This window comes from Dendrobates tinctorius, unplaced genomic scaffold (genome assembly GCF_039654945.1).
Source record: "Dendrobates tinctorius isolate UK_male_01 unplaced genomic scaffold, ASM3965494v1 ptg000022l, whole genome shotgun sequence".
Lineage (NCBI taxonomy): Eukaryota > Metazoa > Chordata > Amphibia > Anura > Dendrobatidae > Dendrobates > Dendrobates tinctorius.
In genome coordinates, this window is record NW_027361690.1 from 6,856,819 (window position 1) to 6,879,019 (window position 22,201).

Sequence of the window (22,201 nt, forward strand, 5' to 3'; positions counted from 1 at the left end):
AATCACTGCACTGGCTGACATGCCGGGAGGTGCAGGGACAGAGCCACTGACTGTGACCGCTCTGTGCCTGCATATATTATCACATGGTGACAACGGTTGGAGAACTACAAGTCCCAGCAGGGACTGCAATATAGAATCAGCAAGGGTTAATCTTTCGGCGAGTCACCCTGATTGTATGCACGGCTGATGGGGTCTCTATAGGGAATGAGCCATGTATGTGGCCAGATTCCCAGAGCTGGTGACATGTGGAAGGAAGAAGTGAGTTCTTCCCTAAGATCAGCACTGCCTGAGATGGCTGCTTCCAGGGAACCATAGCTGCCCCTGAGATGAAGCCCCCCCAGGTCTGTGTTTGGGGGTGTGCCTCCTCTGCTCCCTGCCGCCTACATGGTAAATAGGAGCCTCATTAGAAGGGGGAGTGATGTGCCAGGAGCCGGGCTCTCCTCTCCAGTGCGCAGGCGCGGCTCGCCAGCTGCAGGGGCAGCAGCTCAGTGACTACACATTGATCAGTGAGGGACATGGCAGGAGATGGCGAGGGGACCGAGCAGCCTGCAATCACTGCTCTCCTAAGGGGGAGCGGGCCTTGATAACAAGCAGCCCAGGAACCCAGTGTATCTAATGGTAGTAAGCGGAGCGGAGGCCGAGTTCCGTGTGACGCCGCCGCACATTATCCCCGGGACGTGTCACCCACACGCCACATACATGTGCTGTCCACACGCCTGCACGCCTCATCATGAACGCTCAGCTGACCATGGACAATATCGGCGATCTGCACGGGGTGAGCCATGATCCGGTCGCTGCTGATCTGATGACCGGCAGCCCCCACCACCGAGGAGCGGTGGCACACCGCAGCAACCACCTGGCCGCTCACCCCAGATCCATGGGCATGGCTTCCATCCTGGACGGAGGAGAATACCACCATCACCACCACAGACCCCCAGAGCATGCCTTAACGGGAGCCCTGCACCCCACCATGACCATGGCGTGTGACACCCCACCGGGCATGAGCATGAGCAGCACCTACACCACCCTCACCCCTCTGCAGCCCCTGCCACCCATCTCCACCGTATCGGACAAGTTCCCCCACCACCACCACCACCACCACCACCACCCCCACCAGCGGATACCGGGCAATGTCAGCGGCAGCTTCACCCTCATGCGGGATGACCGAGGGCTGACTTCTATGAACAATCTGTACACCCCCTACCACCACAAGGAGGTCACCGGCATGGGGCAAAGCTTGTCTCCCCTCTCCGGATCTGGGCTCGGGAGCATCCACAATGCCCAGCAAGGCTTGCCTCACTATGCCCACCCCAGTGCCACCATGCCTACTGAGAAAATGCTCACCCCCAATGGCTTTGAAGCCCATCACCCTGCCATGTTGTCAAGGCATGGAGAACAACATCTCACCCCGCCGTCTGCTGGCATGGTGCCTATCAATGGGATCCCTCACCATCACCCTCATGCCCATTTAAACGCCCAGACTCACGGGCAAATCCTGGGCTCCACCAGGGAGCAGAACCCTTCATCTGTGACTGGATCACAAGTCAACAATGGAAGTAATTCAGGGCAAATGGAAGAAATCAATACCAAAGAAGTCGCTCAGAGAATCACCACCGAGCTGAAGCGGTACAGCATCCCCCAGGCGATCTTTGCGCAGAGGGTGCTGTGCCGCTCACAAGGGACCCTCTCAGATCTGCTGAGGAACCCCAAACCTTGGAGCAAACTCAAATCCGGCCGGGAGACCTTTCGTAGGATGTGGAAGTGGCTCCAGGAGCCAGAATTCCAGAGGATGTCAGCTCTCAGGCTAGCAGGTGAGCCCCTTCCTCAGATGTAGCCCTCCTATTGTACTCCATCTCTGAAGCCTCTGGCTCCTGGTTCTCCCTACTTCTCTGATGCTTTTGTGCTTTTTTTGTACAATACATTAGTGTCCTAGACCCTGCCACTTCTCCTGGTAGATGGGTCCATATAGTCTCATTCACCCCCCTGTGTCCTTTGTGAGGAGCATTAGACACCATCTGTACCCTTGTATTCTGGAGAGGGTCATCTCCTGCCATTGCTGTCTCTCCAGACCTCAGCATTCTTCACCACCTCTAGTCTGTCATTGTCACCCTGATCATCTCACCACAATACAATGGGGTCGGCCACTGTCAATAGCAGGCTATTCTCTCCACTATTGACTGGATCTGAAAATAATCCAGGTGCACTATTATTTTATAGGATTCAGGGTCATGTGGAAACAGCAGAGAGAAAAACGAGGAAGATCCCACTCCTATCTCCCACCCATTGTCTTTGTCAAACAATTACTATCGATTGATTGATTGATACATATCTGCTAGTCGATAAATCAATGCTCGGCATAGACGTTTACACTTACTGAGATCAGTGGAAGAGCCAGCTTAGAGATAGACTACATGGGGCTGGAATTAAGGGCTGGATGAGGGCAGCAGATGGGACTATGGGCTATTTAGGAATATCTGTCATTATGTATATGGGGATAGCTGTGAGCTCAGTATACACAGTGCAGCAGGGTGATGGCAGGGTGGGTATATACAGTGCAGCAGGGTGGGTATATACAGTGCAGCAGGGTGATGGCAGGGTGGGTATATACAGTGCAGCAGGGTGATGGCAGGGTGGGTATATACAGTGCAGCAGGGTGGGTATATACAGTGCAGCAGGGTGATGGCAGGGTGGGTATATACAGTGCAGCAGGGTGATGGCAGGGTGGCTATATACAGTGCAGCAGGGTGATGGCAGGGTGGGTATATACAGTGCAGCAGGGTGATGGCAGGGTGGCTATATACAGTGCAGCAGGGTGATGGCAGGGTGGCTATATACAGTGCAGCAGGGTGATGGCAGGGTGGGTATATACAGTGCAGCAGGGTGATGGCAGGGTGGGTATATACAGTGCAGCAGGGTGATGGCAGGGTGGGTATATACAGTGCAGCAGGGTGATGGCAGGGTGGCTATATACAGTGCAGCAGGGTGATGGCAGGGTGGCTATATACAGTGCAGCAGGGTGATGGCAGGGTGGGTATATACAGTGCAGCAGGGTGATGGCAGGGTGGGTATACACAGTGCAGCAGGGTGATGGCAGGGTGGGTATATACAGTGCAGCAGGGTGATGGCAGGGTGGGTATATACAGTGCAGCAGGGTGATGGCAGGATGGGTATATACAGTGCAGCAGGGTGATGGCAGGGTGGCTATATACAGTGCAGCAGGGTGATGGCAGGGTGGGTATATACAGTGCAGCAGGGTGATGGCAGGGTGGGTATATACAGTGCAGCAGGGTGATGCCAGGGTGGGTATATTGGGGGCTGTCAGGGAGCTTGTCTTTGTTTCACTTATGTTGAATGGAAATGTGACAGAGGCCACTTTTTAATCCCAGGTCCAGGGTAGGAAATAATAGGGAAGCCCCAGGGTTAGTGCTGGATCCTCCATATGATTGTGTTGGTATTATTATTATTACTCTGCAATATGGTGCTGGAAACCTGACCCTTGTGGCATTCTGAAGTACTTACTATTATTAGTAGTAGTAACATTACTAATGATAAAACTGAGAATAATATTCTTGCGCTAATGTCTGTGCAGAATGCCTGGAGCCTGATCTCTGCACAGGGCAGATTTGTGCAATAAGTGATTCCTGGAGTTTAATAGAAAGCAGAGTCTTATTTGAGGGATTAATTAACTGGCAGCTCTTCATTAATCCGTCCCGGGAGAATGGCAGGCAGTCAGTGTGAGGTGCTGTCACCAGCAGACAGCAGTGGGAAGGAGCAGCCCCTGGATTCCACACTAGGAGGGGATGTGAGCTGCCCCCCCGGAACTGGGAGCTGCCCCCCTGGATTGGGAGCTGCCACCCTGGATTGGGAGCTGCCCCCCTGGATTGGGAGCTGCCCCCCCTGGATTGGGAGCTGCCCCCCTGGATTGGGAGCTGTACTAGGCTCCATTTATTCCAGTATTCTACAGCCTCACAGTACAGCGCTATATGCCCATTACTTGTGCCCCTGGCCTCACTGCACTGCTCCCCACAGTCATACACACATGTAGGTGTATGCACATCACTTTACTCTCTCACTGTCATAACCGGATAAAATGGGATTAAAGTCCTGACCACAGGTGGATCTGGAAGGCAAACAGTGCTTGGAAAGCTCCTCGGTGATCCCCGTGAAAGCAGCGATTGATAAGGAGAAGTCTACTTCGATTTCCAGCGTATTATTACAACAATTTGGTGGAACAGAATCTCCATTTATTTACATGGATCAATAGTGGAAACAAGCGCCTGAATTAGAATGTAGGATCCCCCTCTTGGCGTTATCTGGGCATCAATCTGCCAATGTGGAGTGTCTGCTGGAGAGTGCAGCACCTACTGCATACAAATGCACTGCACTCACCAGACACACACACATACATATATATATACTGTGTGCCAGGCACCTAATAAGGGGCAGAGATAGCTGCTGGTTTGGGTTTATTTGAGCAGAATATTCTAATTCCGATAAGAATGTGTGTGTATTATAAATATATATATATGTATATATATATATATACACATATTTATATACATCATATACATATAGATATATAGCTATATATATATACATTTAAATAGATGGATATACTAAACATGCATATACACAGTTATTAGTGTTATTAGTTACAATAGCTGTGTGTATGTAATTGTACTGTGCACATATTGATATATATTTGGAGATAGAGGCAGAAGAATTGTTGCTGCTGAACTTGATTATTTTTGTTTCCTTATTTTTGTTTACCTTTATCCATTAAGAAAAAGAGAATTTATTTTCATGAAAGAAAAAATCTATAATTCAAAACAGTGATTGTCAAAGGCTTATATATAGTAGAAGAGACTGTACCTGTACACCAGAATATAATTATTGCATCTATAGAAACATAAAAGTATATGAACGATATAAACAGATATTGAGAACTTTAATAACAATTATTATCTAAAATATTTATTGCTTTTTCTGTAATATTTTACATTTAATTTAAATATTTACACCTCACTTCTGTAAAACATTAGGGGATTTATTTTTTTTTGCTACTGCTGATAATTTTAGTTTTGAGGTGAAAGAATATTTAGTTGTGTTTTTCTATTTTGGTATTTTTTTAAATATGTTTAGTAGAGTTTAGCCCTACCTGAAGTGTGAATAAAGAAATATTTTACAAAAATAATATATTCAGTATATTAGTGAATAGCATTTTACCTTTCTGGATATTTAGGTTCCTTTCTATAATTTTTTATTTTGTACACACTGCATACCTGTATCCTAAGAGATGACATTTGCCGTATGAGTCTTTTTGTGCTTCTGTGACTTGGAAATCTCGACAGTTAAATGTATCACTATGGATAGGCGAAGTGCAGGTTCTGAAGAATATGAGTGCATATGTTTTACTTTGGTGGTGTCAGCCTATTCCTGAGAGTTGGATGTCATTTTCCATTTGTTTCTGGGCCTCAGTTTAGATTGAAATGATTTTCTGCCATCATAGGCCTCTGTTGGTGTCTGGAGGTTGCTTGTGCTCTCTGATTCAATCCATGTTATTCCGCACACTTGGGGTTTACTCTTATTTTTCACAATGGGCATCAAACATATTCAGTTTAGACTTTTCCTTTACACTCGATTGGATTTACTTTTGTGCTTTACTGTAGGCCTGTTTCTTTCTAGGACTGGACACACTCGCTGATCAATATAAGTTCATGGTTCCAGGATCGCTGATTATTCAGTCGCATCTCACAAATTATTGTTCAGTGAAATCGTTTTTTTTTTTTAAATTCTCTCTAGCATTCATTTAGAGTTCACCTATTTAATAAGTGGCTCATGTTTAAAGGATTTATTTGTGAAGAATAAAATAATTTATTGTTACATTTTAAAACGATTCACATTAAATTTCTAAATTTTACCTTAATACTAGAGGCTGTAAATAGAAAATATTAGTGACTAGATTAGAGAATGGAATGTTTTATAACATATTATTTTTACAATTATTATTTCTATATTTTATTCTTTATCATACTTAGAATTATACTATCTATAATAGAAAAAAGTTTTCCTGAGCTCTGGGACTAAAGCTTCTTCAAAGCGGAAGTGAAACCAGTAATGCAAGCGAGTCGTCTAATGAATTTTTTTTTTTTAAGAAGTCACCGCCACTTGTACTTACAATCCATTTTTTTTTTCAGATTAATTGGTTAACAAGTGAGGATTTTGGTAGCCTGCGATAATCTGTGAATATTTTTTTTTTAAGCTTTTTGGGATCTTTAATAAGTAAACTGGACTATAAAGTCATCACTTTCTAACAATTAGGTTCTATATAGCAGGGAGCCGTCATAAAATCTTCATCTCTCGTTAATTAATATATCGTTCTACAGTAGTAGCCTAATGAAGAGCAATGGTGTAATTAATTTATTTCTGCCTATACGCGGCCTCTGCCTTAAGGGACTTGAGTTTGTTGTACACAATCAGATAAGTGCTGTTTTAGTATCAAAGGGCAGAAGTGCAGCAGCAATTGGATCAGCCAATCAGACATCAGCCGAATGAATGACGTTTGCTCCAAAGTTTACCTGCATTTTTTGATAATACATCATGTAGGGAAATGTGCTCACATCATCTTTATTCACAAGTAGATGCAAACATATTCATTAGTTTTATTCTAGCCTTAATTTACAAATTACTTCCATTGTCTCTTAAGAGTTTGGAATAAATGATGATGCATGTCTTTAAGGTAGCCATTCAAATAGATTCCTATTTATTTTGCTGCAAAAGAATCTGTAGTGTTCACACTTTAAAGGTACAAATCACTGATGGCCACTGTATCTTGATCCCTTAGACCGGAAATACGTAGAATAAGAAATTGAAAGTTTGACTTATTTGGTCAACTTAGTTTTCAATTAGTTTGTCCTTAGTTTGCCTATATGTCCTGAAGGTTCACCCGAGGCTAGATCACCCTATTATGATAACTGATTACTCTCAGTTTTCAATTGACATGGCAATATATCTTCTAAGTAAGTAGTAAGCTCTCATGTTCTTCACCTTCCTTTAATGAATTGAATTATATCCCTACAATACAATTACTACTGATCTGATTGGGACAGATGGGGCTCAGCCATGACATATGTGTTCTGATCATTCCAATCTAGCATTGGATTCTGTTTGATCTCCCTGTATATTTATTGCCATCGCACAGAGAAGCATCATATAAATATGATATTAGGTAGTTTTCAACGTTTAAGGACTGCCACATAGCAATTAACGAATCTGCCGTCTCCAACTCTCACTGATAACGCTTGGTTGGTAAAACCAGAAAGACAGATAGGCAACAATGAGGCCAAATATAGGAGACCAAGCCTCGAAAACTTCTAGACATTGATCATTACTTGTTTGTGTTTCTGGATTGGTTTTAACTTCTTTAAAGCTCTAAAATAGCACAAAGAGAAGGAAAGCGATATATGGTCATCTATAATACATGGCACCATAATAAGTGAAGGTAATGTTATAGTGCAAGTGTTCAGAAATGTTGAAAGCCACAATAAGGAATGTAGTATTTTAAGACAAAGTGCGAATAATTGCATATTTTCATTGCAGAAAAAAAACGCAGAGTATTACAGTTCCAGCAAAGTGGATGGGATTTATAGAAATCTCATGCTAATGCGTTTTTGCTTTTAGCTGTGTAAACTGACAGTTTTTTTTTTAAATCCGCAACATACTATTTCTCTTGCAGTAGATATGCGCCTTATTGGCAGATTTTCCCCATAGACTTGAAAGAGACGAGTAAAATCCTCAGCTAAAAAAAGACTCACATGCAGATAAGCACTAAAAACTCATGTAATCCATAAATAGCTTGATCAATACAGTTTTATCAAGGCTAAGTAACAAGAAGTATCCAAAACAAAGCAGTGTCATATAAAATATAACATAAAAAAAGAGACAAAAACACCCTGTAAAAATCATCAATAAAAAAACATGTAAAATATGCAGCAAAATGAAATAAACAAGCTAGTTTAGCTAATTGGTGCAGTAATGCTAAAGAAAATCAGCAGGATCTAAACTGCGTACTCATCGTGTGAACTTAGCTGTAGTTGTGGGGCAAGAGTTTTTAGCTGTAGTTACAACAGAAGTCTGACCTCAGTGCCATATTGTAACTCATTTCCCATAACATGTAAATATAATATATAGGACTGTGGTAAAAAAGAATGACTTATAGCTCGAGTACTTTATGAAATAAATGGATTTGATGTCCACGTGACATTGCCACTTCAAATAAGTCCTGTGTCCTAGCAGTTGGGGCCACTTTGTGTTTTTTTTATTTTATTTTTTAATTTTGGCTTTCATCTTGTGCACCAGGTGCGCTATCCTATCTACAGGATGGTCTCCTTCATACATGGTAACATGGCCTGGAATTGCTACATGACATACTCTTCTGTGGGTTTTAATTAGGCTCTATCTTCTTAACCATGAAGACTTGAAACAGACCCATCAGGCACATAGCCAGTGCACCTACATATTTGCTATGCATATTTTGGGGATTGATTGCTTGGATTTGAACTGATGTCTAAACCAATGACTCAAAAGAAAAAGACAGGTCTGACTAGAAGTGCCCCTGCTGTGTGGCTCATCATAGGAGGCCTTTTTATGACTATATGCACAGGAAATTTCCATTATTGACACCTTTGCATTCACAACACAGTGGTGTTGAATTCAGTGGTAACTTTAATTATGTTTCTTAGCTTTTCAAATTTGCAAATTCCAGTATTACTATTCTTATTATAATAAGCTTTAAGTGCAAGATAACATTGAAGCTGGACACATACGGCTACTGAGACATTTCACAGTTTCTGACACGTTACTGTGTCAAATCAAAGGCCAGTGGCAAAAAAATAATCACATAATCTTGTTGGACAAGTTGGAAAACCCCAGTGTGCAATATTGAGTTGTCTATACATACACAGTTCAGTTCCTAGTTTTCACCTGGTAGATGGCTGTATGCAGTGTCGGACTGGGGTGCCAAGGCCCCACCAGTAACATTGACTTTGGGGAGGCCCACTTTTCACCTACATACAAATATTACACCACCCTCATTCACAAATTTACCTATATCTCTATATAATAATAATAAACTGGGTAGTTTGGTTAATGAATGATGAGATGCTGCTTTTTTTCTGTACAGAGTGAATCAAGTGAATTATGTCAAGTACTGCCTATACAGTGGGGTTGGGAGGTCAGATCTACACAGGGGCCCACCGGGGGATTACCCTGTTATCCTATGGGCCAGTCTGAGCCTGGCTGTATGCCAGTAGGAAATTATGTAAAATATTCTTAATTATTAGAGGTTGCAATACTATCTTGGCCAAAACTAATATTGATCCACCAAACTAAACTTACGATAATTGCTTAAAATCACCACTTCAGCGTATTTTTGTTGTCACAGCACTGAAGTGGTGCTACTAATCTAAATTCAATGTATCTAGCATTATATTCACCAGCCTCCATTTACTTCTGTCATCAGCGCTGCTCTGGTCGATTTCCAGTAGTTTATGCCCTGCTGGATCACTCTAGTGATTGCTGGGCGATCCGGAAGTCACAACTCAGTGTAAGTCTATGAGAGCCAGAACGAGGCCTTCATAGACTTACACTGAGAGCTTGTGACCATTACCTCTAACTTTCGGTCAGTTACAAGTTGTGGTCAGAAGAAGATAGCGCGGGACTGGAGCTGTGCCGGGAACAGCTGAAGATGGCGGATGGTGCGTATAATACTAAGGTCAAGGAACTTAGATTAGTAGCACCACTCCAGCGCTGAAATAAAAAAATGCCTGGTTACTATATTCAGTTTAGAACAGTGGTTCCCAAACTCCAGTCCTCGCGGACCCCAACAGGTCATGTTTTCAGGATTTCCCCCTCTTCTCCCCCCCTGCTTGTTGGTGGATTTGTCCCATGGCACTGCTTATACTACAGGTCGGACAGTGGAGGCTACACGGTTAGCCAGGTCCTATCTTAGTGTCATGGGTCTTTTCATTGGAAGATTTTACTATTTAACCCTTATGGTTATGGGGGTTTGTTACTTGGGGAAAGTTACTTTGGCTGTCATTTTTTGATTGCCCGGCGCCACACATCCTGTTTTTTTGGTGTTTACGACAATGCATTGTCTATATGTGCTATACTGTTTTATCTTTTGTATGTAGCAATAAAGATTAATTATTTTTTATTGAAAACTCCTGCGGTTCTCTGGTTTTCTACATGTGAGAGAATTCCTGATGCCTTGATTATACTTCCATCACCTGTGAAATACTAAGGAAATTCTGAAAACATGACATGTTGGGGGCTGTGAGGACTGGAGTTTGGGAAACACTGGTTTAGAAGGTATGACAGCTACAATTTTTACTTTTAACACAAGAAAGTGAGTGTGAAAATATCAGTTATACCAGCTTCAAGTTGTGGTTTCTATTTCAGCAGAAAACTAAAGTAAAATAACTCCCATTTCCAGTAAAAAACGCTGTTAGTGTTTAAGTGAGAAAAAAATGTACCGTAAGTAAAATTCTCACTGCTAATGTCCTGAGAGTGGGAATGGCCCTCAATGAAATTGGAGCAGTGAGGCAACACAGGTCTCATTGCACTTGGCACTTCATTCCTGCTACTTGCCTATTCTCATCTGTGCACAAGCTGGCGTTCCTTATGTTTTACCTCGTCAGTGACTAGTAAATCTGTGCAAGTTAATACAAATAATGTGTAGAACTTGTATCTTACAAAGGAAAAATGATGCATAATTGTATGCAGTTCATGCAGTTCAACAGCTAAACCAGATAAAAAGCAACAACTGCCTTCTATAAAGAGGATCTGTCACTAAATTTCCCATTTTAATATCAGAATTGTGCAGCCCACTTGTCATGGATTTTTAAAGTAAAGGTCCCGTTACATTTAGCGATGCACCAGCGATCCCGACAACGATACGACCCGGTCAGGATCGCTGGGGCATCTCTAAATGGTCGCTAGTGAGCTGGCAAATAGGCAGATCTCACCAATGACGCAGCAGCGGTCGGCAGTTGTCACTTACCTGTCACACGCAGCGAGGGTGACGTCCATGGAGTCGCTCGTCGGCGCCTGCAGGAAGCTGACGACGAGAAATGGACCATCCCATTCTCGCGCAGCGATATCCAGCGGGGAGCCGGGTCGGAGGTAAGTGTCACATGTAGCGAGATAGCTAGCGATATCGCTGTTGCGTCACAAAATCGGTGACGCTTTAGCGATATCGCTAGCAAACTCGCTATGTGTGAAGGGGGCTGTAGTACACCAGTCTCATATTAGGTCTAAGATATCTAATTTGTGTTGTTTGTAATGTGAAATTTGGTGACAGAACCACCTAGCATTGTTGATTCATGCTGTAGAACATGTGCTGTACAGTCTACAGGTGCATCTCACAAAATTAGAATATCATCAAAAAGTTAATTTATTTCAGTTCTTCAATACAAAAAAGTGAAACTCATATATTATATAGAGTAATTACAAACAGAGTGATCTATTTAAAGTGTTTATTTCTGTTAATGTTGATGATTATGGCTTAAAACCAATGAAAACACAAACATCATTATCTCAGTAAATTAGAATACTTTATAACTCCAGCTTGAAAAAATGATTTTAAAATCCGAAATGTTGACCTACTGAAATGCATGTTCAGCAAATGCACTCAATACTTGGTCAAGGCTCCTTTTGCATCAATTACTTCTTCAATGCGGCGTGGCATGGAGGTGATCAGCCTGTGGCACTGCTGAGGGGTTATGGAAGCCCAGGTGGCTTTGATAGCAGCCTTCAGCTCGTCTGCATTGTTGGGTCTGGTGTCTCATCTTCCTCTTGACAATACCCCACAGATTCTCTATGGGGCTAAGGTCAGGTGAGTTTGCTGGCCAATCAAGCACAGTGATACTGTTGTTTTTAAACCAGGAATTTGTACTTTTGGCAGTGTAGATAGGTGCCAAGTCCTGCTGGAGAATTAAATTTCCATCTCCAAAAAGCTTGTCGGCAGAGGGAAACATGAAATGCTCTAAAATTTCCTGGTAGACGGCTGCGCTGACTTTAGTCTTGATAAAACACAGTGGACCTACACCAGCAGATGACATGGCTCCAAAAACCATCACTGATTGTGGCTACTTCACACTAAACCTTGGAAATCAAGGTCCCAGAGTCAGGAGGAATAGTAAAGAGGCACACAATCCAAGCTGCTTGAGGTCTAGTGTGAGCCATAATCATCAACATTAACAGAAATAAACACTTGAAATATATCACTCTGTGTGTAATGACTCTATATAATATATGAGTTTCACTTTTCGTATTGAAGAACTGAAATAAATTAGCTTTTTGATGATATTCTAATTTTGTGAGATGCACCTCTATGTCGGGGGTCTTTTAACAACTTACTACGACTACAGTTAAATGAGCCCAGGCAAAAGACAATCACATAACCCAAATTTTTTATGTGAATGTGTGAAATCGTCCCTGCTTGAATAATACTCCTGCAAAAGGAAGGCTTAGTCCACAAATATCCGTTGTGTCCGACTAGTTTCTTTATATTTGAACTGGACACATCTGATGAAAAAGTTGTGCTCTTTTGTCACCGGTCCAGTGTTCATGGCCGGATATAGAAATGTGGCACGCAACCTTTTTTGAACCAGTTCTAGGACCATATAACACAATCCATTCGGAAACTGCTAAACCAGAGGAAGAAAAAAACATCAGAAGATCTTTTGCAACAAGACCTAATTGAGAAATAGTATGCAATAGTAGATAGTGACTCACGTGACGTCATGTGACTGTTGAAAATGACATCATGTGGCTGCACCAAAGTTGCTGTATGTCTGTAAAATACTACTCCAGTGGGTTATGTATTATTTCCTTATCCGATAGCTATCAGTAATGTATGTTCAGGGTGTGCATTAAAATATTTACCATGTTGTTGTCTTCTGCCGTTTCCAGCAGTGATCCGGTTCCGCTTCTGCATCATGTGACTACAGCTCTTTCTTGGAGAGTTCGCATAGCCATCCATTATTTAGTTTCATCATGTAAGTCTATGAGATCTTCATTCTGCATCTTATAGGCTTCCATTGAGAAAGTGACTTCCGTTCCACACAGAAACACTCTGTGAGCCGACTGGTCACAACTGGTCACCACTACGGTAGTGCAGGAGAGGACCGGAGCAGCACTGAAAACAGCAGAAGACAGCAATAAGCAAGTGTTTTAATGCACACACTGAGCATACATCACTGATAACTAATGGGTTGGTTAATAAAAAAAAAGCTGGAGTTGTGGAGTTGTACTCTAAGTTTCCGACACATAAAGTGCAGGCCTATGCATTCCTTTCATATGCACAATTTGAGCCATTCTTACATGGAATATCATTGGAGAATTAAATATTGGGGGTCTTGGGCAGGCTGGGAAGAAAGTTATTCCAAAAAGCAATGGCCAGCTTTGATGTCATCACTTAGTACTTACTTCCTATGTAGGAGGCAAAGACCGTTTGGAGACGAGGCAACTAATGTTTTTTCCATCTAAATTTTTATTTTAAGAGGAAACTCTCTTTAATATTAGGGACTTTGTAAGAAATCTTTATCCACTCGGAATATGAAAGGTCACTTATCACTGTAAGCTTCATCTTCTGTCATCAGAACCTGACTTCTAATATAATGAGTCATGCATATGAGATGACATTGAAGAGCACCTCAATGAGATCATTAGCTGATATCCGAGCATCAGATTATCTCATCGCCATTTATACTATTCTATCCATTTACCAGGCATCCTGTGTTGTCTCCATGTATATACTTGCATATGATCATTTCTGATTACTCACAATATAGTTCACAAGTCCAAATGGACAATGCAAGGAATATCATAGGTATTATCAGCATGAAGGTCATGGTTTTAAAGGATAATTAAAATATTATGGTATTGTCTTTCCAATTTAAATGTCAATAATTGTTGAGATAACTTTCACAAATCTCTCAGAAACACCATTACTACTGGAATAATTCTCATGATAAAACAACAAAGCAAAACAATAGAAAACCTCATCTTCAGGTTATTACTTTACATTATATCACAAATATATTTGTCGAAGAGGTTATACACTTTAACAATGTTGGCCCCCAAATGCTTTCATGCATCTAAGATAACAAACACAGCTGGTACTTACCATCCATGGATCCATCGCTGGCACTGATCATTGTGTTTTGGCTGCATCGTTGACGTCACAACTATAGCACACATCACCACAGCAGCCGATCACTGAGCTAAGTGGCTCATCCAATGTAGATAGCACGAGCTGCTGAGCTCAGTGATTGACTGCAATGGTGATATACGCTGTAGTTGTGACATCACAACTGCAGTCTAAGAACAAAATGCAGATAGTCGGCACTAAACCGAGCGTGAGTACCTGTCCTGTTTGTTACTTTACATGTATCAAAGGCGCGAGGGGACCACCATTGATAAGGTGTAAATCCTATGGCAATCTGGTAAGCCACCATAAACTGGCAAATTATTTTCGCAACCTATGTAAATAACTGTAGTTTATACTACATGACCCTAAGTATGTGAATATCATTTGTAATGACTGGGCTTGTACTATTTCTCACCCTGGTAAGTAGGTAACATCAAGCCATCGCAATAGATGTAAATATAATGAATGAGCTAATAGTAACTAATGCTGCAACTTTGGACCATCATCAACTGAGACTTTTTCTCTTCACTACCTGTAACGTTCTGTTCTTGCACTGAGCCCTGTTATTCCAGCCAGTGCTTAGAAAGGATGTCACCACTCATGTGCCTCTGGTTTTGATGCCTCTTGCACATTCACCAACAGTGAGATATCAGAAAACGACAGTACTCCTATAGATAGATGGTAAGATGATAGCATTATTGATAGGTCAGTCTATAACATTTATTTTTTTCCACATATCCAGAAGGGGGCCAACGCTTTAATCCATCCAAACCTTGTCATAGCCTGCTGTGATGTGAAGTAGTGTGCAGGATGAAGGTTGATATCACTACTACTCCTCATCACCATGTCCAAGGTGTGGATGGATCGTAATAGTTACTTTAGCCACCTTCTTGATACAAAGAATTACTTAAAGGGTTATACAATGATGGGCAAGTTATTCTTAATCACTCACTGCCCATCATAAAATTAAAATGTTTTGTACTTTTCTACCGGATCGGATGCATTCCAGCATTTTGCCACTACAATTCCTGGCAGTATCATAACATTTTTATGTCATGTGACCACTGCAGCCATCATTAGTCACTATTTGATTGCAGCCCAGTATATTGTGAAAGAATAGTGGAGCCTGCTGCCGATCAGCAATTGCTTATTAGCTGCAGTGGTCATGTGACATAACGTTGTCAAGTGACCGCCAGGGGTTGTAGCTCCTAAATGGTTGGGATGGTACCACTCTAGAAAAAAGTGTCAAGCCTTTTAATTATATGATGGGAACTAGAGTGATTAAAATAGGTTGTCAAATAGTGGACCACCCCTTTTGATGTCGTAGACTGACCTATCAATAAAGGTATCATCTTCACTGCAATTTAAGTGCTGTAATACTCTGTATTCTTTGATCTCCATCTACATCCAACCTATCAAACATCAATAGTCCTGATAATGTTCCTACTGAGAGGGAGAGATCAGTGACATCTTCCAATAGGTGTGGCGGAACCTGAAAGATCTTCTAACTGGTTGGATGCCGAGAAGCCAGCACAAAAAATCATGGGGATTGTAACAAGGAGGCGCAGTAACTGATGTGGACAGCAGTGCCTAGGGAAACAAAAATGCATAGTGGTGGGTTCAGATGAATCAAGGGGAGCAAATAATTAATGGATAAGGCATTTGGGGGTCTTAACCAGCTAGGCAGACCTTCTTAAGTTTTCGTAAAGGGACATCTAAATCTGCAGAGAGAATGTAGAACATTTAATATAGCAATGGTGTTTCCACATCCCCTGCACATTTCTAGTACCATAAGAATAGTTTTTAGGTTTGGTATGGCCTACACAGAGCACTGATAACGAATATTCCAAACAATTTGTAATTCCAATTGCAAACTGGTCCTCATCATTGATGCCTCCAAGGGCACTAATAACCTTGAGACTGAATAGATATTTTTTTAAATAAAATGGTTATCTTACAATGAAGAAAGTTTAACAAACAAAATGTCTGTGTGTCCACATACTTTGGGCCATTAAGTGCATAGTCAAATGTTATTTTAGAAATAAAACAGCTATAGGGCTGAATACAGGTTACAGTTGTGTTGGTGACCATACAAAACACACTGCAGTCACCATATCCAAATATCTAATATGACATTAGCACATTTGCTGACATACGTATTTATCAGCTACATACATCTACAGATCAGAATTATGTCTCAGAATAATACTATGCAACATTTTACTTTTCATTAATTTAGCATCATTTATTCCTGTACATTGCTTTACTACCCAATGTTTAAGGTTTTTACTGACAGTAGTCTTTATTCCGCAAAGCGCAATAGCCTATCATATGCGTAATCTAATGCAGGATTTCGCATCGAAATAAGAAAGTCTAGTGGAATCACATTTGTCAGTAGCAACATGGCATCAAGATGACATCACACGTGGTGTGAACTCTGCCCTTATGATTAATAAGTGTGTGCAGATATCGCAGTGAGTGACCCCTCGAAGGGTTACTGAACTATATCTGGTCATTAGCTCACTTTCAGTACTATGACTATACAACTCTATGTGACATTAGAGTTTCTATGTTAATGAATAAACTAAGTGAATAGTAAGCTATTGTCTTTACAACATGAGAACTAACTTAATCAACTCAGCACAGATAAGAGATGGCAGAGTTTTCCTTCTGTAAATAATGAGTAAAATATCAGTAGGATTGAAATAACATCATATCCACTGTCCTCCGGTGTCCGGTGCTCTGCTACAATATAAACTGAAATGGAAAAAAATAATCAAATGTAAATGTCTGAAAAATATCCTTAAAATTTGCCTTTAGCTCATACACAGGAGCGCTAGGCCGAGGCTACAGTTTGACTTGCCGATCGGTGATCGTGGGCATGTTAATTTGTAGTTGTTTAATAACCGGCATAGACAAGCCAACCACATAACCATGTGCACAGATGGATCAGTAATATAATCTCTCTGTGCCCGTAGAATATCATTGCTGCTGGCAGCACATGTGCGGCAGAAATCAATTATATTTCCTCAGGCTTAAAAACCATTTCACCTGTCAAGCGTTTTGCTCATTCATTGGGTGATTGGTAGCCCGTCTCCACTGGCCAATTACTGGGTACTCTTAATGCCCAATAATGGGCCAGAGATGTATATATACACAGCCTGACACTGACCAATCTGTGCTGCCAGTGTAGGTCCGAACCAAGAAAATGGTAACACCAGTGGTCAATTTATTCATACACTTCTAGAAGGAATAACAGAGGTAAATGACAACACAGTTTTAAGAAAAGTTTCAGATTCGTTATTTTATTTGTTTTGCTCACTTATATAGCACTGTCATATTCCACAGCACTGTACTGTACGGGCATCGTCATCACTGGGGCTTACAGTCTAAATTCCCTATCAGTATGTCTTCGGAGTCAAGGAAGAAACTTTAGGAGAATGTACAAATTCCTTGAAAACTCCATGATAGTATTGGGATTGCTAGTATTTACCAAATTTAGTTCTTCACACATAGTTTTTTGCTGACTTGTAAAATTGCCATGATCTTCTACAGTTGTTTTGCTTTTTTTACAGAAGCATATGCATTTATCAATTGAAAAACACATAAAAAATAACACATAGAAAAAAAAGCCAGGGAATGAAAAAAAACCTCACAAAAAAATATAGTGTGTAGTTTATTGACTATTCTCCCATTAACGCGTTGTCAACATCTGGGCACTGTGAGGTTTACTGCAGGAACTCTACAGAAATGTTTGCAAAGAACAACTGGGATACTTTTACAAAACTTGTGTAACAGCATCTTAAAATGTACAGTAGCTTATCTCAAGAGAGAAAAAAAAGGATCGTCTATTGAAATTCTGTAGGCCATGTCCTTTTATCCCCAATATCATCTGTCGGTGGGGAGTGAGGAGCCCCCCATACTCATAAACTGTTTATGCTGGGGAAGGGTGGAATCAACAATGTGAAGAGTGGTTAGCACTGTTGCTTTGCAGTGATGGGTCTTGGGTTCAAATCCCAACAAGGACAATATTGGCAATTAGTTTGTATCTTCTCCCTGTGTTTGCGTGGGTTTCCTCTTTGTTTTCTGGTTTCTTCTCACACTCCAAAGACATACTGACAGGGAATTTAGATTGCGATCCCCAATGGGGACAGTGATGATTACGTCTGTAAAGCGCTGTGGAATTAAAGGCACTATAAAAGTGAGCTGAATACTTATACCTTTTTTTCTGCATGCATAGACGAAAAGTCAACCATATTGAAACCACGAAGGTTTGTCTGCTTACAAGCTTTGCCCTAATCCTAATGTATAGTGGAATTTCAGAAATATTTTAAAAAGTAGTAGTTACTTTTTTGCTCAATAGAAAAACATGAACATTGCTTGGAAATTCCTTGCTGGTCGATTATTAGAGTTTGAAAAAAGTCTCATTGCAAAGGTTGGTGTAGCTGTATCCTAAAGGTTATCTGGTTTAGAAAACCCATTTTATTTACTGACTTAAGAAATTGTGAGCTAATAGAGAGGAAGAAGTTCTTGTTGACAAACTTCATTTATTAGCCAGAAAAGAGGACCTAAGGTATTCATACATTAAAGGGACACCCACTATTGTTAATGAATATTACGGAATGCTTAATTTTTACTATGGTGGCATTGGCGGGAAATTGCTCACATAAAAAGTTTGAGATCACAGCCGGAGGCGTCCAGAATGACATCTGGTGATCATCTTATGATAATCACATGGGCAGATTTTTGTCCATAGGAGAGCCACTTGAGAATGTTAGTAGGTGATTGATGCTCATTTAAGAGACATTTTACATGGGCCTGATGCAAACTGTATGATGTCTCCATACAGTATGCATATTGTCGGCATACCATCTTTGCTGCAAACAACAATGACTTTTAGAAAATTACAAAGAACGCCATGTGAGTCTGAAACGCATTGCCGATATGTCTTTCTACTAGCATTTTTCATGTTTTTACACTTTCTCCAATAAATCTTGCAAAATCACTGGAAGCTGGATCAAATCTGTTTTTGTCTACAATGACTTTTAGGCCCATCAGAAATGATCCATCCAGCACAAAAGTGAGCTTTTTGTTTGTTCACATGTTGCTTTTAGCCTGTTTACACAGACTAAAAATCAAAAAGGGGCATTTTAAAGAAATGATTTTTATTGTTAGGCCAAATATAAGATCATGTAAGGGGGACTTTACTGTCCAGCAGGCTTGGACTGACCTATAAGGGAACAGGGGAATCCCCCGGTGTGCCCCTGTACAGATCTGGGCCACCAACCCCATTGCATGGGCAGTACTTGGCATCATTCACATGATTCGCTCTGTACAGAATAAAAAGCAGCATCTCATCATTCATTAACCAAACTACCCAGTTTATTATTATATAGATATAGGTAGATTTGTGAATGAGCGTAGTGTAATATTTGTATGCAGGTGAAAAGTGGGCCCCCAAAGTCAATGTTACTGGTGGGCCCTTGGCACCCCAGTCTGACATGGCGGTCAAGGTAGCCTTCTAATAAAAAACACTTGTTCACATTGGACAACCCATTTCAATGCTACACTTACATCTTGAATTTGTGCTTCAGATGCGTTCCTAGTCGATGTTCTGTGATATTTGTGGAATTATTCTTTAGAAACTTTAAACAGTGATGCTTTCAACAGGGACACAAATGTGACAGCTTCTAATGAGTTTCTATATGCTGTAACTGTCCTACAATATATAACTATTTGATGGATATATGCATGCTACAGAAATAAAAATACAGGAAGAATTAAAGGATATAGGATCTGCCTCCATCTGATTCACACATAAAGAAAAGGTGATGACCCAGCTCACAGACCACATTAATCCATGAGTGCAACATGCTTTATAAATACATGCATTTATTGGTTCCAGCTTCTATGAAATGTAAAAGTGTTTAATATTAAACATTTGTGCTGATTTTTGTTAACTTCAATAAAATACCTAATGATTTCCATTCATGCAGTCCATAAGTGTTTTTGAGACAGTTCGTTAAGGCCAAGTTCCCACCATGAATATTTGGTGCATTCTAGATGCTTTTTGTTTTTGCTGTGCTAAAACCCAGCATCTTACAGATCCAGTGGATAGGATTTATAGAAATCTCATTCCCATGCTTTTTTTTACGCAGCATAAACTGACCCGTGGTGCGTTTCTTAAATTCAAACATAAACTTGAATGAGATGAGGAAAATCCACAGATAAATAATGCATATTAATTTGTATGTCCTTTCCACAGCAGAAATGTACTAAAAACACATGCATTCCCCACATGAGTTTATCAATAAAATGTTATCAAAGCCAAATACCAGGAGGTACAAAATCAAAGCGGCTATAATGAAAACATTACATACCAAAGGAAGATTAAACCCTTAACGACCGCCGAAGTGCCATTTAACGGCGGCAGTTAAGGGTACTTATGCCACAACGCCGTTTTTTAACGGAATAAGGGTATAGTGCCCCCCAGAGTCGAAATTTCTTGGGGTTCTCGACTACCGGGAGGTAGCTGAGACCCAGAGAACATGATTTGGATTGGTTTTTACCGATCCCAGTGTTGCGATCACCGTTATTAACTGTATAACGGCGACCACAAAAAAAGTCAGATTTTCCATTTAATTTCTCTCTCTCCTCTGATGTGAATGTACATCAGAGGAGAGAGAAATAGGGTCCCCCATTCCCTCTTAGTACTTCCGTTGTCCCCCCGGGCCATCGGCATCTTCTTTCTGGAGAAAATGGCGGGCGCATGAGCAGTGTGCCGGCCGCGATCTGCCAGCCGGCACCCAGCAACAATATTAAATTTTTCCTATTGATTCATTTTGATCACTGTGATAGACCCTATCACAGTGATCAAAATAAAAAAAATAGCAAATCAAACGTCTCTTTATCATCCCCTTAGTTAGCTAAAACAATAAAATTTTGAAAAAATGTATTTATTTTCATTTTTCCAATAGAATTAGAGTTGGGCTAAAGTGAGTTGGGCTAAAGTGAGTTTGGCTAAAGTGGGGCTAAAGTTAGGGTTAGGGTTGGGCTACAGTTAGGGTTAGGGTTGGGCTAAAGTTAGGGTTGGGGCTGGGTTAGGGTTGAGCTAAAGTTAGCATTGGGGATAAAGTTAGTGTTGGGCTAAAGTTAGGGTTGGGCTAGGGTTAGGGTTGTGGTTATGGTTGGGATTACGGTTAGGGTTGGGATTAGGGTTAGGGGTGTGTTAGGGTTAGGTTTGTGGTTAGGGTTATGGTTAGGGTTGGGATTAGGGTGAGGGGTGTGTTGGGGTTAGGGTTGTGGTTAGGGTTATGGTTAGGGTTTGGATTAGGGTTAGAGATGTTTAGGGGTTAAGGTTCAAGTTAGAATTGGGGGGTTTCCACTGTTTATGTACACCAGGGGGTCTCCAAATGCGAAATGGCACCACCATTGATTCCAGCCAATTTTACGTTCAAAAAGTCAAACGGTGCTCCCTCCCTTCTGAGTCTTGCCATGCACCCAAACAGTGGCTTTTCAACACATGCGGTATCAGCGTGCTCAGGAGAAATTGCACAACAAATTTTATGGTCCATTTTCTCCTGATACCCTTGTGAAAATAAAAAAAATTGATTCCAAAGTAAATTTTTTGTGAAAAAAGTCAAATGTTAATTTTTTCCTTCCACATTGCTTTAGTTCTCGTGAAGCACCTGAAGGGTTAATAAATGTCTTGAATGTGGTTTTACGCACACTGAGGGGTCCAGTTTTTAGAATGGTGTCACTTTTGGGTATTTTCTGTTATATTGACCCTCCAAACTCACTTCAAATGTGAGGTGATCCCTAAAAAAATGGTTTTGTAAATTTTGTTGTAGAAATAAGAAATAGCTTATCAAGTTTTAACCCTTATAACTTCCTAACAAAAGAAATATGTTTCCTAAATTGTGCTGATGTAAAGTATACATGTGGGAAATGTTATTTATTAACTATTTTATGTGGCACCACTCTCTG

The 22,201-nt window shown here is 41.0% G+C and overlaps 1 protein-coding gene across 2 annotated transcripts in view; it reads left to right on the forward strand.

Moving 5' to 3' along the window:
• Positions 1-478: 478 nt before the first annotated feature.
• Positions 479-22,201, forward strand: part of ONECUT1 (one cut homeobox 1) — a 58,818-nt gene continuing 37,095 nt past the window's right edge. Inside the window, exon 1 of one of the 2 annotated variants that reach the window (XM_073568407.1) lies at positions 479-1,811. In XM_073568407.1, coding sequence (XP_073424508.1) covers positions 731-1,811 — 1,081 coding nt within the window. In that variant the 5' untranslated portion in view covers positions 479-730. The remainder of the gene's footprint in view (positions 1,812-22,201) is intronic. The other variant, XM_073568405.1, reaches the window with a different exon arrangement.